This window comes from Salvelinus fontinalis, chromosome 9 (genome assembly GCF_029448725.1).
Source record: "Salvelinus fontinalis isolate EN_2023a chromosome 9, ASM2944872v1, whole genome shotgun sequence".
Classification (NCBI taxonomy): Eukaryota; Metazoa; Chordata; class Actinopteri; order Salmoniformes; family Salmonidae; genus Salvelinus; species Salvelinus fontinalis.
The window spans coordinates 60,656,748-60,673,410 of NC_074673.1; the positions used below are offsets into that span (position 1 = coordinate 60,656,748).

At 43.4% G+C, this 16,663-nt stretch overlaps 1 protein-coding gene across 1 annotated transcript in view; it reads right to left on the bottom strand.

Moving 5' to 3' along the window:
- LOC129862898 (forkhead box protein O1-A-like) overlaps nt 1–10,093 on the bottom strand; it is a 75,284-nt gene extending 65,191 nt beyond the window's left edge. The window contains exon 1 of the mRNA XM_055934984.1: nt 9,193–10,093. Coding sequence (XP_055790959.1) covers nt 9,193–9,789 — 597 coding nt within the window. The 5' untranslated portion in view covers nt 9,790–10,093. The remainder of the gene's footprint in view (nt 1–9,192) is intronic.
- Between the last annotated feature and the right edge of the window lie 6,570 nt (nt 10,094–16,663).

The following is a 16,663-nucleotide window of genomic DNA, read 5'->3' on the forward strand; positions in this document are numbered from 1 at the left end:
CCTTTGTTTCGTCTTTGTTTAGTTGGTCAGGACGTGAGCTGGGTGGGTGCAGTCTATGTTTTGTGTTTCTATGTTGGGTTTGTTGTTTGGCCTAATATGGTTCTCAATCAGAGGCAGGTGTTTTGCATTGTCTCTGATTGGGAACCATATTAAGGTCGCCTGTTTGTTTGTGGGGGATTGTTCCTGTTTCAGTGTACCAGTGTTTAGTGTTCACGTTACAGGACTGTATCGTCTTCGGTCCTTTTTTGTCGGTTTGTTGTTTTGTTTGGTGTTTAAGTATTTCCATTAAATATGGATTATATTCACGCTGCATCTTGGTCCTCCTCTCTTTCACCCGAAGACAGTCGTTACAGTTCCCTTCCGTATAGCAGTGTTTGATCTAATGAATTCTGATATTTTTAAATATAGTGCATTCGGAAAGTATTCAGACCCCTTGACCTTTTTCACATTATTATGTTACAACCTTATGCTAAAATTGATTATATTGTTTTTTCCCCCTTATAAATCTACACACAACACCCCATAACGATGAAGCAAAAACAGGTTCAGAATTTCTTGCAAATGTATAAAAAATCCTAAACTTAAAAATCACATTTACATAAGTATTCAGACCCTTTACTCAGTACTTTGTTGAAGCACCTTTGACAATGATTACAGCTTTGAGTCTTCTTGGGTATAACGCTAAAAGCTTGACACACCTGTATTTGGGGAGTTTCTCCCATTCTTCTCTGCAGATCCTCTCAAGCTCTGTCAGATTTGATGGACGGCGTCGCTGCACAGCTATTTTCAGGTCTCTCCAGAGATGTTCAATCGGGTTCAAGTCCGGGCTCTGGCTGGACCACTCAAGGACATTCAGAGACTTGTGCCAAAGCCACTCCTGCATTGTCTTGGCTGTGTGTATAGGGCATCGTCCTGTTGGAAGGTGAACCTTTGCCCCAGTCTGAGGTCCTGAGCACTCTGGAGCAGGTTCCATCTCTGTTCTTTGCTCCGTTCATCTTTCCCTCAATCCTGACTAGTCTCCCAGTCCCTGCCGCTAAAAAAAACATCCCCACAGCATGATGCTGCCACCACCATACTTCACCATAGGGATGGGGCCAGGTTTCCTCCAGATGTGACGCTTGGCATTCTCTGGTCTGATGGTTTAACCAAACCAGAGAATCTTGTTTCTCATGGTCCGAAAGTCCTTTAGGTGCCACTGTGTTCTTGGGGACCTTCAACGCTACAGAAATGTTTTGGTACCCGTCTCCAGATATGTGCCTCTACACAATCCTGTTTCAGAGCTCTACGGACAATTACTTTGACCTAATGGCTTGGTTTTTTTCTCTGACATGCACTGTCAACTGTGGGACCTTATATAGACAGGTGGACTCCAATCAAGTTGTAGAAACATTAAGGATGATCAATTGAAACAGGATGCCCCTGAGCTCAATTTCGAGTCTCATCGCAAATGGTCTGTTTACTTATGTAAATAAGGTATTTCTGTTTTTCATTTGTAATAGATTTGCGAACATTTCTAAAAACCTGTTTTTTGCTTTGTCATAATCGGGTATTGGGTGAAGATTGATAAGGGAAAACATTAATTTAATCCATTTTAGAATAACGTATATATATGTAACGTATATATTTCAAAACATTAAAGGAATTATCAACTATAATAGACAACTGAACCCTCAACTTGGTCTTAGAATGTTGCCAGACCACTTTAATTATTTAAAACTGTTTTAGGAGAATGACTTTTAAAAATGACCTTATGCTACATGTCAAAATAAACATTACTATGGCAATAAGTCATTTGAATTTCATTGAATACATTTTTTTACTTCTCTTATATGTAAAGTCCCCTGTTTTGGGTTCTGGTACCGGTTCCGATAGAGATGTTCACTTTAAAATTGATATTTGGACACGATAGTTCGAAATTGATTGCATTGAGCGGTAGCCCTGATTCTCACAGACACAGGAGTATGTCTCTTCTGCCTATGTGAAGCAGGATGTGAAATCTGACACTACTTGAAGCTGGGATGTCCCTCCTGCCATTTCATTCGCTCTTCCGACTGTCCCATCAACTCCTGGCTGAAATATAGTCACAGCCACTAACAACATATATGCCTGGAATCCTTACACCATAGCGCAGCAGGCTAGAGTGGTTTCGTCGCTGTAGCTCATTCAGAGATCGATTTCTTGTCAGTAATCTAAAATAACTCATCGATCTTAAACAAAAAAAACACTTTCTATTTGTCATAGACGGAAGAGATTAATATGAAATGAAAGATGAGATCAGGCCGAGTGGCGCAACGGTGGAAGGCACTGCATCGCAGTGCTAGAGGCGTCGCTACAGACCCGGGTTCGGTCCAGGGCTGTATCACAACCGGACGTGATCGGGAGTCTCATAGGGCAGCGCACAATTGGTCCAGCATCGGGGGAGGGTTTGGCCGGGGGGGCATTACTTGGCTCATCGTGCTCTAGCAACTCCTTGTGGTGGGCTGGGTGCCTGCAGGCTGACCTCGGTCGTCAGTTGAATGGTGTTTCCTCCGACTCATTGGTGCGCATGGCTTCCGGGTTAGGCGGGCGGGTGTTAAGAAGTGCAGTTTGGCGGGTCATGTTTCGGAGGACGCATGACTCGACCTTCGCCACCCGAGCCCGTTGGGGAGTTGCAGCGATGAGACAAGATCGAAATTGGAGAGAAAAAGGGGGTATTTTACAGTTATAAAGAAGGTGAAATCTTATAGTTAGTTGTTTTATAAATTCAATATACTGAAAAGATATGACTCATTTCAAGCCTTATTCATACAGTTTTGTTGAATAGGAAATAAATAATATTTGTATCATATTTTTACTTTGTACTTGAGCTTTTGTCCTCAAAAGCGACTACACCTCAGCAATGTATAACAATTTTTACCAGAAAGGTGAAATTGTAACCTTTCTTGGAGCATGTAGCATTACTAGTTATTGTTTATGGCCCTCTCGTGATAAATAATTACTTTTGGGGATTTATGTAGATTACATTTTAATTCAAATTCAAATTACGTTCCCTGTGGGAACGTTCCCTGTGCCAATTCAAATTCAAGAACTGAAAAAAAAGAGCAATTTGCAACTCAATTCAGAATTGACTCAGACCCTGATAATTACAATATACATGTAATTATCATATATGCCATTAAGCAGATGCTTTTATCCAAAGTGACTTACAGTCATGCATGCATCATGTTTTTACGTATGGGTGGTCTGGGAATCAAACCCACTCTCTTGGCGTTGCAAGTGCCGTGCTTTACCAACTGAGCTAAAGATGACCATCTAGCTAACCATCATGGTAAACCAGAGAGCTATAAAGCAGGAAGAATGCTATTGATCCCTGGTCAGGCTGGTCGAATCTGTGATTCCTAGTAGCAGTCACCAGACACACTGAGGCCACACAAGACTTAATACGTCAAACTGATCATTAAATCCCAAGACAAACTGTGACCTCACAGCCTAGTGTGAGTGTACGGGGCATGTTAGCAGGACTTGCGTTACAGGGAGGTCAGACGACTTCTCTCAGATTAACGTGACGGCATGGTAAGGTTTTAGGTGCTGTTTTAGGCCTCTGTGCTGGTGTACCCTGGCAGCCTAGCGGTTAGAGTGTTGGTCCCATAACTAAAAGATTGCTAGTTTGAATCCCTAAACTGACGAGATGAAAAGTCTGTTGATCTGCCCTTGAGCAAGGCACTTAATCATAATTGCTCCAGGGTTGCTGCCAATAATGGCTGGTCCCTGGTTTTGACCCCACTATCTGAGGGTATATTTGGGGGAGTAGGATACGTTTTTTTTTTAAATACACTACACAATACACTACACACTTGTACATGTGTCAAAGTCATTCTGCTGAGTGTCTGTGGATTTTTGTTCCTCCCTTGTACTTGATTGATGAATTAAGGTCACTAATTAGCTGTATCGTCCTGACCTTCATCAGAGGAATGGACAGAATATCATCAGATCGCAGGCACCACACTCGGCTTGACAGACACAGCAACCTGGAGCAGGCAGCCGGTCAGAGATGAGAGGAATGTCGTTTCTTACAATATCAGTGTTCAAATGAAAGCCAGGTTTGATCATTTTTATCACAGAGAAGATCAACCTGAAAGACTTACGAATGGATTTTTGGTTGCGGGTTAGGCTAGTCTTTTATTGTTTTATGCATGGCTTTCTCCCAATCAAACTGTAAATGTAACAGAGTTCGATCTCAAAAAGTTGTTTTAATAGCCTAAAAACGTAAGGTAGCAATGGGACTAATAACTAGAGAGAACGAACCATATCAATAGCCTATAGAAACATTTAATGACAAGTTTAATCAAGTTTAGGCTTAATAATGACCCATGCGGGCCGGGAAAATCCCTCCACGCAAGGTTGAAAACCAAATGGCCAATAACCTATCCTCCTACTAGGCCTATCATAAAATCTTAAATTAAAGTTAAAGTTATTAACAGTAGCTTATTTCCCAAATATTCTATCCTAAGAAGGTGTTTTAAAAAAGGTCTGTAGCCTAAGCCTGAGCATAGACTATTCTCAATTGTGATTGAACATGAGAATAGACAACATCGCTTTTATGCATTTGATTTATCAAGCTGGAATTTTGTTTTGATGACACTTTGACGTTTTAAATCTTTCAAAGTCAGTGTGTTGTTGTGATTCTGGATGGCCAGAAAGCTAGCAACAATGACAAGAAACTGCCACATGAGGAATTGTAAGTGACTTGTTTAAGCTAGTTTCATCGTGTTCTTGATTTCATGTCTTTTGAGGTGTTTTGACTGATTTGATGTCAATGCTAATACGGCTAAAATTTGCCGTATAGCTAACAGTTACAATGTATTTGAGAGACAACAAGTGCAAATTGTGCAAATGTATTTATGTTTTCAATAAACATCGGCGATGAAACATAGTTTACAGGTTGTCAACAATTTAAGCCAACCCTGTCCAAACCATAGTTGCGCACACTAGAGGTCGACCGATTAATCGGAATGGCCGATTAATTTGGGTCATTTCAAGTTTTCATAACAATCGGAAATCTGTATTTTTTATTTTTTTACACCTTTATTTAACTAGGCAAGTCAGTTAAGAACACATTCTTATTTTCAATGACGGCCTAGAAACGGTGGGTTAACTGCCTTGTCAGCTCGGGGATTCAATCTTGCAACCTTACAGTTAACTAGTCCAACGCTCTAACCACCTGCTTTACATTGCACTCCACGAGGAGCCTGCCTGTTACGCAAATGCAGTAAGAAGCCAAGGTAAGTTGCTAGCTAGCATTAAACTTATCTTATAAAAAACAATCAATCAATCAATCATAATCACTAGTTAACTACACATGGTTGATGATATTACTAGTTTATCTAGCGTGTCCTGCATTGCATACAATCGATGCGGTGCGCATTCGCGAAAAAGGACTGCTCCAACATGTACCTAACCATAAACATCAATGCCTTTCTTAAAATCAATACATAAGTATATATTTCTAAACCTGCATATTTAGTTAACATTGCTTGCTAACATGAATTTATTTTAACTATGGAAATGGTGTCACTTCTCTTGCAACAGAGTCAGGGTGTATGCAGCAGTTTGGGCCGCCTGGCTCGTTGCGAACTGTGTGAAGACTATTTCTTCCTAACAAAGACAGACACCTTCGCCAAACGGGGGATGATTTAACAAAAGTGCATTTGCGGAAAAAAAGCCCAATCGTTGCACGACTGTACCTAACCATAAACATCAATGCCATTCTTAATATCAATATACAGAAGTACATATTTTTAAACCTGCAAATTTAGCTAAAAGAAATCCAGGTTAGCAGGCAATATTAACCAGGTGAAATTGTGCCACTTCTCTTGCGTTCATTGCACGCAGAGTCAGGGTATATGCAACAGTTTGGGCCGCCTGGCTCGTTGCGAACTAATTTGCCAGAATTTTACGTAATTATGACATAACATTGAAGGTTGTGCAATGTAACAGGAATATTTAGACTTATGGATGACACCCGTTAGATAAAATACGGAACGGGTTCGTATTTCACCGAAAGAATAAACGTTTTGTTTTCGAGATAATAGTTTCCGGATTCGACCATATTAATGACCTAAGGCTCGTATTTCTGTGTGTTATTATGTTATAATTAAGTCTATGATTTGATAGAGCAGTCTGACTGAGCGATGGTGGGCAGCAGCAAGCTCATAAGCATTCATTCAAACAGCACTCTCATGCGTTTTACCAGCAGCTCTACGCAATGCTTCAAGCATTGAGCTGTTTATGACTTCAAGCCTATCAACTCCCGAGATTAGGCTGGTGTAACCGATGTGAAATGGCTAGCTAGTTAGCGGGGTGTGCGCTAATAGCGTTTCAAACATCACTCGCTCTGAGACTTGGAGTAGTTGTTCCCCTTGCTCTGCATGTGTAACGCTGCTTCGAGGGTGGCTGTTGTCGATGTGTTCCTGGTTCGAGCCCAGGTAGGGGAGAGGAGAGGGACGGAAGCTATACCGTTACACTGGCAATACTAAAGTGCCTATAAGAACATCCAATAGTCAAAGTTATATGAAATACAAATGGTATAGAGAGAAATAGTCCTATAATTCCTATAATAACTACAACGTAAAACTTCTTACCTGGGAATATTGAAGACTCATGTTAAAAGGAACCACCAGCTTTCATATGTTCTCATGTTTTGAGCAAGGAACTTAAACGTTAGCTTTTTTACATGGCACATATTGTACTTTTACTTTCTTCTCCAACACTTTGTTTTTGCATTATTTAAACCAAATTGAACACGTTTCATTATTTATTTGAGGCTAAATTGATTTTATTGATGTATTATATTAAGTTAAAATAAGTGTTCATTCAGTATTGTTGTAATTGTCATCATTACAAATAAAATAAAATAAAAATCGGCCGATTAATCGGTATCGGCTTTTTTGGTCCTCCAATAATCGGTATCGGAGTTGAAAAATCATAATCGTTCGACCTTTGTTGCTGAACAACCAACCTGTCTATGGTGTTTGTATTGCAAACTAGTGTGAAGAAATGTGCCATATACAGTGCATTCAGAAATGATTCAGACACATAAGTTTCTCCACATTTTGTTACGTTACAGCCTTATTTTAAAATGGATTAAATTCATATTTTCCCTCATCAATCTACACACAATACCCCATAATGACAAAGTGAAAACATGTATTTAGAATGTTTGCAAATGTATTTCAAATAAAAAACAGAAATACCTTATTTACATAAGTATTCAGACCCTTTGCTATGAGATTTGAATTGACCTCAGGGGAATCCTGTTTCCATTGATCATCCTTGTCCGTAGACGGAATTGTCCCTGGAGCTCTGAGACAGGATTGTGTCGAGGCACAGATCTGGGGAAGGGTACCAAAACATTTCTGCAGCATTGAAGGTCGCCAAGAACACAGTGGCCTCTATCATTCTTAAATGGAAGAAGTTTGGAACCACCAAGACTCTTCCTAGAGCTGGCCATCCAGCCAAACTGAGCAATCGGGGGAGAACAGAGCAAAGAACATCGCGAACCTGCACAAGAGCGCTCAGAACCTTAGACTGGGGTGAAAGTTCACCTTCTAACAGGACAATGACCTTAAGCACACAGACAAGACAACGCAGGAGTGGCTTTGCGACAAGTCTCTAAATGTCCTTGAGTGGCCCAGCCAGAGCCCGGACTTGAAACCGATCGAACATCTCTGGAGAGACCAGAAAATAGCTGTGCAGCAACACTCCCCATCCAACCTGGCAGAGCTTGAGAGAATCTACAGAGAAGAATGGGAGAAACTCCCCAATATATAGGTGATTTGTTTAGAATTCAAGGCACACTTAACCAGCATGGCTCCCACAGCATTCTGCAGCAATACGCCATCCCATCTGGTTTGGGCTTAGTGGGACTATCATTTGTTTTTCAACAGAACAATGACCCAACACACCTCCAGGCTGTGTAAGGGCTATTTGACCAAGGAGAGTGATGGAGTGCTGCATCAGATGACCTGGCCTCCACAACACCCCGACCTCAAACCAATTGAGATGGTTTGGGATGAGTTGGACTGCAGAGTGAAGGAAAAGCAGCCAACAAGTGCTCAGCATACGTGGGAACTCCTTCAAGACTGTTGGAAAAGCATTCCAGGTGAAGCTGGTTGAGAGAATGCCAAGAGTGTGCAAAGCTGTCATCAAGGCAAAGGGTGGCTACTTTGAAGAATCTCAAATATAAAATATATTGTGATTTGTTGAACACTTTTTTGGTTACTACATGATTCCATATGTTATTTCATAGTTTTGGTGTCTTCACTATTATTCTACAATGTAGAAAATAGTAAAAATTAAGAAAACCCTTAAATTAGTAGGTGTGTCCCAACTTTTGACTGGTACTGTATATAAATGATTAAGTTATTTCGGGGGGTTTATACATTTGCAAAAATTTCTAAAGACCTGTTTTTGCTTTTATCATTATGGGGTATTGTGTGTAGATCGATGAAAAAAAACGATTTAATCCATTTTAGAATAAGGCTGTAACATAACAACATGTGGAAAAAGTCAAGGGATCAGAATATTTTCTGAATGCACGGTATTGGCTACATCCTTCTATGATTGAGCTGAGTTGAGCAGTGTGTCATGTTGTTGGATGATATGAAATATGCCGCCATCAGAGGCTATTTCTTGTATAGCTTGACATTTACATTTGGTATTTACATTTGGTGAAAATTGTTTGTCGATTTCGGCGAATAGCCTATGTCACTCTGGTTGTTGGAGTTATATGTTGTATGGTGAACTTGGGCTTTGTCAAGGTTTATTCGTGAGTAAATCTGGCTTTGATAAAGTAGACAATGCCTAACCAGCCACCGACCTCACCGTACTCACTGGGTGAGACCGGGGCACCATGTACAAGCAACAGGTGGGGGAAATATCAGCCGTCCTTCATAATTATACACAATTTGGTTCTTGTCTTTTATCACTGCTCCGTGATCCCCAAATAACTCTATCTATCCATGATGCTGCACTGCAGGACATTGTGGCACACAGTGAATTAATGAAGTGGGCCATTCTTGGCATTAAACCTCGTAATTTTACTGACTTGAAAAATTAAACAGGGTTTAATTACAAAAACGAGTTGGTTAAAAAATAGGCCTACATAATGTTATATATATATATATCACGTAAGAACTGATAATTATTGCTTACCTTCCAACCTGCTGAGCTATTACTGTCTCCTTTATCCTTAAAATATGGCACGCTCTTCACCATCCAGTCATAGATCTGAGACAAGGTGAGTCGCTTCTCGGGTGAGCTCTCTATCGCCTTGGTGATGAGGTCCGCGTAGGACATATTGCCCCAGGCGTTCCGACGCGACGAGCTGCTTTTCCTCTGCACGGCTGCGGCGGCGGCCACCGAATTCGACCCGACGGGGGATGAGACCGGGGGCACCTGTTGCTGGTGCGGCAGCTGAGGACACGGGTGCTGCTGCTGATGCTGTACCTGCTGTGGATGTTGTTGCTCCTGCTGCGGGTGGATGCAGTTCCCCTGGCACTGAAAATCATTGCACAAAACGAGCGGTTTCTGATCCTCCGGGTAGTCCTCTGACTCTTCTAAAAAACTGAGGTTACTGATGTATTCGACAGGCTCCTGCTTGACTGAAGGCGCCGGTGAAGATGTGTTTGAGCAAGCCGGTTCGATGAACTCTGGTCGAGGCAGAGGCCAGGTGCATGACCGGGGCCTCGAGAGCGGCTCGAAATCCGGGTCTATATCAACCAACTGTTGCGGCAGCGGTAAATCTGCCATCTCTAAAGTAAACGGACAAATAGCTCAACTGTCACATAAAGACACTCAATGAATCGTCCCGTCCAGGCACCAAATGTAAAAGTGTAAAAAGCGTCGTCACTTCTTCATGAACTCTGATTGAAGGCACTAGTTGATAACCGGTTGTTTGCGATGATGGAATAAAAAATACAACTCACTCTGGGTGTCCTTTATCTAAAACAGCGCGGTTACAGGCAAATTGTATCTGTGTTCTGTTCGTCTATCGCGCCTGGCTGTCGTTGTCTATTGTCAATCACAGATCTATTACGTTCGTAAGTCCTACGAAGTCAACTGGTAACACCCACTAAAGACCTTGAGTGACAGTCAGCGGCCACCAATGGTATGTGTATAAGGTAAACAGGACTTGGTTTTGACATAATACCTGTTTCTGTTCTTATTCTAACGTGAACAATATTTCCCACCCTGAAAACGGGGGCCAGGGCAATTAAAACGTTTAAACATGGAAAATGTTGAAGGAAGTGCAAGCGGGTTTGAACAATGTGTTTTCGAGTTATGTCTGTCAAAACATTGTTTGCCTAATTCTTAGGGGAAAGTTGTCTGGCGTGTCAATGTTAATAAGTATAGGCCTAAGATACTTTATATAATGTTGGACAAGCCTTGGATTTATAAAAGTATGAATAAAGTCTATATACTATTAACTGTTATATTTTCTTTATTATATATAGCTTATAAATGTAATAAACATTTTATAGAATGGTATATGTACTAAACAGTTATAACACATAGCATGGCTGGTTCTATCCTTTTGGGGGCCCTAAGTGAGATTTGGTTTGGGTGGAGAGAAATACTGGCAAATTTACAACACATATTCTGCAATTCTACACATTTTGCAATGGGGTGGAGAGACGTTTTTGCCGTTTTAAAGCTAATTTCCTGAAATTCTACATATTTTGCTATGACTTATGGCAGGGGTTCTCAATGTTTTTGGGGCCGGGGACCCCTTTTGTGATAGCAAATTCATCAGGGATCCCCTAACTCGAGTGCGATAGGAATAGCATACAAGGAGTTTTACTATGACTTTGGCAGTGCATGGCCGGACGAACCAGGTCTTAAGACCAGGGAAGGAAGATTTTAAAAGCCCACCTCTTGGCTTAAGATATTTTTCTTTACAGTTTTCAAGCTAATTTCCTGAAATTCTACAAGCCTCTGTTTTAGTAAAAAGCTGAGGGATGGGCCTGGAGAAATATAAACACTCTCAAATTCATAGACAGAACTATGGATGCAAGGACTGACCATCAAACGATATCGAACTTATATTTTTAACAATGTTTTGAGCCTATACAGTGTTTGTTTACATTCAAAAGCTTACCATTTGGGTTCTGATGGGGTACAACAGTTGAACTATGCTCATGAGGCAACTCAGGATTTTAGCTTTACATTACAGTGCATTAATGTTGCCCAGGGTTAAGAACATAAACTGAAGATATAAAATATAATGCAATGTAGTAATATTTAACACCCTCTAAAGGATGAACCAGACTTCATCCCAAGGATGAACCAGACTTGTGGAGGTCTACAATTTATTTTCTGAGGTTGTCACGCCCTGGCCTTAGTTATCTTTGTTCTCTTTATTATTTTGGTTAGGTCAGGGTGTGACAAGGGTGGTTTGTGTGTTTTTGTCTCGTCTAGGGTGTTTGTACTGTCTAGGGTTTTTTTGTAGAGTTGTGGGGTTGTGTTCATTATTGGTGTTTATGTAAGTCTATGGTTGCCTAGATTGGTTCTCAATTAGAGGCAGGTGTTTATCATTGTCTCTGATTGGGAACCATATTTAGGCAGCCATGTTCTTTGGGTATTTTGTGGGTGATTGTTTCCTGTGTCAGTGTTTGTGCCACATGGGACTGTTACGGTTTGTTCACGTTTATTGTTTTGTATTGGTGTTCATAGTTCAGTTTTCTATATTAAAACATGGATACCTACCACGCTGCGTATTGGTCCGATCCTTGTTACACCTCTTCAGAGGAAGAAGAGGAAGACAGCCGTGACAGAGGTCTTGGCTGATTTTTTTTGATTTTCCCATGATGTCAAGCAAAGAGGCACTAAGTTTGCAGATAGGCCTTGAAATACATCCACAGGTACACCTCCAATTGACTCAAATTATGTCAATTAGCCTATCAGAAGCTTCTAAAGCCATGACATTTTCTGGAATTTTCCAAGCTGTTTAAAGGCACAGTCAACTTAGTGTATGTAAACTTCTGACCCACTGGAATTGTGATACAGTGAATTATAAGTGAAATCATCTGTCTGTAAACAATTGTTGGAAAAATTACTTGTGTCATGCACAAAGTAGATGTCCTAACCGACTTGCCAAAACTATAGTTTGTTAACAAGAAATTTGTGGAGTGGTTGAAAAACGAGTTTTAATGACTCCATCCTAACTGTATGTAAACTTCCGACTTCAACTGTATACAGGGCCTATAAAATGGAGGGACAGTTTGCGGGACTTTACCCGGATTGGCAGATCCCAAGTGGACAGCCATACCCTCTGCCTGAGACGATAACGGAGAGCCGGGGTCCGGTGGTGGTGCGCCTATTGTCGATGCCTGGAGGCGGTCTTGAGCAGAGCCAACCAGGCTCTCTTCCAGGTACGGTATCAGCGGCGGACGCACATCTGGGTCGAGGGTATGCTGACCTCTTCCTCTTGCTCTGGGAAGAGCGGGGGCTGATATCCCAGGGAGCACTCAAAAGGCGAGAGACCAGCGGCTGAGTCTGGGAGGTTGTTGCGTGTGTACTCTACCCACACAAGCTGCTGGCTCCAGGTGGTGGGATTGGCAGAGACCAGGTTGCGTAGAGTTGTCTCCAGGTCCAGATTGGCTCGCTCCTACTGGTCGTTAGACTGGGGGTGGAACTCGGAGGACAGACTGAGCGTGCAGAACGCCTTCCAGACTTGGGACGAGAACTGAGGACCCCAGTCAGAGACCATGTCCACCAGAAGTCTATGGATCCCGAAGATGTGCTGCAACATGAGCTGGGCCGTCTCCTTGGCTGAGGGTAGCTTGGGGAGAGGAATGAAATGGGCAGCTTTGGAAAACCGGTCCACCATACGTGTTGCCATCAGATGGGGGGAGACCAGTGACAAAGTCCAGGGATATATGTGACCAGGGATGGTGAAGGACGGGAAGTGGTTGACGGAGGCCAGCCGGAGCTTGCCGAGGAGTTTTATTCTGGGCACACACGGTGCAGGCGGCGACGAACGCAGAGACGTCAGGAACCAAGGTGGGCCACCAAAAATGTTGTTGTACAAAGGCCAGCGTCCGACGGGAGCCAGGATGGCAGGCCAGTCGAGAGGAATGTGCCCATTCCAGAACCAAGGAACGGCCGAGACCGGGACAAACATCCGGTTAGCCGGGCCCCCCACCATCGGACCCCGAACTCTGCGCCTCACGGAACCAGTTCTCTATACACCAGATGAGTGCAGCCGCAAGACAAGAGGTAGCGAGGATGGTCTCGTGGTCCGATGGTGTAGCAGTGCGGCTATATAGACGTGACGGCGCATCCGGCTTCACATTCTTTTACCCCAGGCGATACGAAATGGTGAAGTTGAATCGGGTGAACAGCGGGGCCCATCAAGCTTGCCTGAAGTTGAGATTCTTGGCGATGCGGAGATATTCCAGGTTCTTGTAATCTGTCCATACTATGAATAGGTGTTCCGCCCCCTCTAACCAGTGCCTCCACTCCTCCAATGCCATCTTCACCGCAAGTAGTTCCTTTTCGTAATTTATTTCTGTAGGGTTGAGATGATGGAAGAGGAAAGTGCAGAGATGCAGCTTTTGGTCTTGCGCTGAACGCTGTGATAGGACAGCCACTACTTCGACGTCCGAGGGGTCGACCTCTACCACTAACCTTGACCGATCCGGATGGATTAGGATGGGGGAGGTAGTGAATTGGTGCCTGGTCTGTAGCTGGAGACTACATAAACGGGACCTTGGAAGAGGTAAGCACTGACAGGGGGGAATCCCGGGGGCTGTAGCCACGGATTAACCGGGGCTCATGTCAGCTATCCTCGAGCGATCCGAGGGAAATGAAGAGGGCTGGAGCTCAAAGATGAGGGAACACTGGGAGAGAAACGCCCGGCAGGATCCGGGATCTCCAGCGTAGCGCTCCGGTGGAGGTAAGAGGGGTTCTTGGGAAGCCGGGGTAGATTGAAGAGAAATGCCGCTGGTAGTGGGGTAATTGACAGTCAAATCAAAATCAAATCGAATTTTATTAGTCATCATGCGCCGAATACAACAGGTGTAGACCTTACAGTGAAATGCTTACTTACGAGCCCCTAACCAACAATGCAGTTTTTTAAAAATCTGGATAAGAATAAGAGATAAAAGTAACAAGTAATTAAAGAGCAGCACTAAAATAACAATAGCGAAACTATATACAGGGGGGTACCGATACAGAGTCAATGTGCGGGGGCACCGGTTAGTTGAGGTAGTATGTACATGTAGGTAGAGTTATTAAAGTGACTATGCACACATAGGGGTAGAAGCTGTTAAGGAGCATGTAGGTCCTAGACTTGACGCTCCGGTACCACTTGCCGTGCGGTAGCAGTGAGAAAAGTCTATGACTTGGGTGACTGGAGTCTTTGACACCGCCTAGTCCTGCATGTCACAAAGCTTGGCCCAGTGACGTACTGGACTGTACGCACTACGCTCTGTAGCGCCTTACGGTCAGATGCCGAGCAGTTTCCATACAAGGCGGTGATGCAACCGGTCAAGATGCTCTCGATGGTGCAGCTGGAGAACTTTTTGAGGATCTGGGGACCCATGTCAGATCTTTTCAATCTCCTGAGTGAGAAAAGGTGCTGTCGTGCCCACTTCACAACTGTCTTGGTGTGACCATGACAGTTTGTTGGTGATGTGGACACCAAGAAACTTGAAACTTTCGACCCGCTCCACTTCAGTCCCGTCGATGTTAATGGGGGTCTGTTCGGCCCTCCTTTTTCTATAGTCTACGATCAGCTCCTTTGTCTTGCTCACATTGAGAGAGAGGTTGTTGTGACCTCTGACCTCCTCCCTATAGGCTGTCTTGTCGTTTTCGGTGATCAGGCCTTTCACTGTTGTGTTGTCAGCAAATGTAATAATGATGTTGGAGTCATGTTTGGCCACGCAGTCGTGGGTGAACAGAGGGTACAGGGGGGGACTAAGCACGGACCCCTAAGGAGCCCCCGTGTTGAGGATCAGCGTGGCAGATGTGTTGTTGCCTACTCTTACCACCTGGGGGCGGACAATCAGGAAATCCAGGATCCAGTTGCAGAGAGAGGTGTATAGTTCCAGGGTCCTTAGCTTAGTGATGAGCTTTGTGGGCACTATGGTGTTGAACGCTGAGCTGTAGTCAATGAACAGCATTCTCACATAGGTGTTCCTTTTGTCCAGGTGGGAAAGGGCAGTATGGAGTGTGATTGAGATTGCGTCATCTGTGGATCTGTTGGGGGGGTATGTGAATTGGAGTGGGTCTAGGGTTTCTGGCATGATGGTGTGATCAACCTTTAAAAGCATTTAATGACTACCGACGTGAGTGCTACGGGGCGGTAATCATTTAGGCCTGGTTACCTTCTCTTTCTTGGGCACAGGGACTATGGTGGTCTGTTTGAAACATGTTGGTATTACAGACTTGGCCAGGGAGAGGTTGAAAATGTCAGTAAAGACACTTGGTCCACGCATACCTCACATCGGCTAGGGAGAGCGTGATCACACAGTCATCCAGAACAGCTGATGCTCTCATGCATTTTTCAGTGTTGCTGGCCTCGAAGCGAGCATGAAAGGCATTTAGCTCATCTGGTAGGCTCGCGTCACTGGGCAGCTCTCGGCTGGGTTTCCCTGTGTATTCCATAATTGTTTTCAACCCCTGTCGCATCCGACAAGCATCAGAGCCGGTGTAGTAGGATTCAATCTTAGTCCTGTACTGACGCTTTGCCTGTTTGATTGTTTGTCTGAAGACATAGCGTGATTTCTTATAAGCGTCCGGATTAGTGTCCCGCTCTTTGAAAGTGGCAGCTTTAGCCTTTAGCCTGGTGCGGATGTTGCCTGTAATCCATGGCATCTGGTTGGGAAATGTACATACGGTCACTGAGGGGACGACGTTGTCGATGCACTTATTGATGAAGCCGGTGACTGAGGTGGTATACTCCTTAATGCCACTGGATGAATCCCGAAACATATTCCAGTCTGTGCTAGCAAAACAGTCCTGTAGCGTAGCATCTGTGTCATCTGACCACTTCTGTATTGAGCGAGTCACTGGTACTTTCGTTTTTGCTTGTAGACAGGAATCAGGAGGATAGAATTATGGTCAGATTTGCCAAATGGAGGGCGAGGGAGAGCTTTGTATAAGTCTTTGTGTGTGGAGTAAAGGTGGTCTAGAGTTTTTTTCCTCTGGTTGCACATGTGACATGCTGGTAGATATTAGGTAAAACGGATTTAAGTTTACCTTTATTAATGTCCCTGGCCACTAGGAACGCCACTTCTGGTTGAGCATTTTCTTGTTCGCTTATGGCCTTATACAGCTCGTTGAGTGCGGGCTTAGTGCCAGCATCGGTTTGTGGTGGTAAATAGACATCTACGAATAATATAGATGAGAACTTTCTTGGTAGATAGTGTGGTCTACAGCTTATCATGAGGTATTTTACCTCAGGCGAGCAATACCTTGATACTTCTTTAATAGTAGACATTGCGCACCAGCAGTTATTGACAGATAGACACACACCCTCGCCCCTCGTCTTACCAGATGTAGCTGCTCTGTCCTGCCGAAACACTGAGAAGCCAGCCAGCTCTATATTATCCGTGTTTCATTCAGCCAAGTCTCTGTGAAAACTTAAGATATTACAGTTTTTAATGTCCCGTTGGTAGGA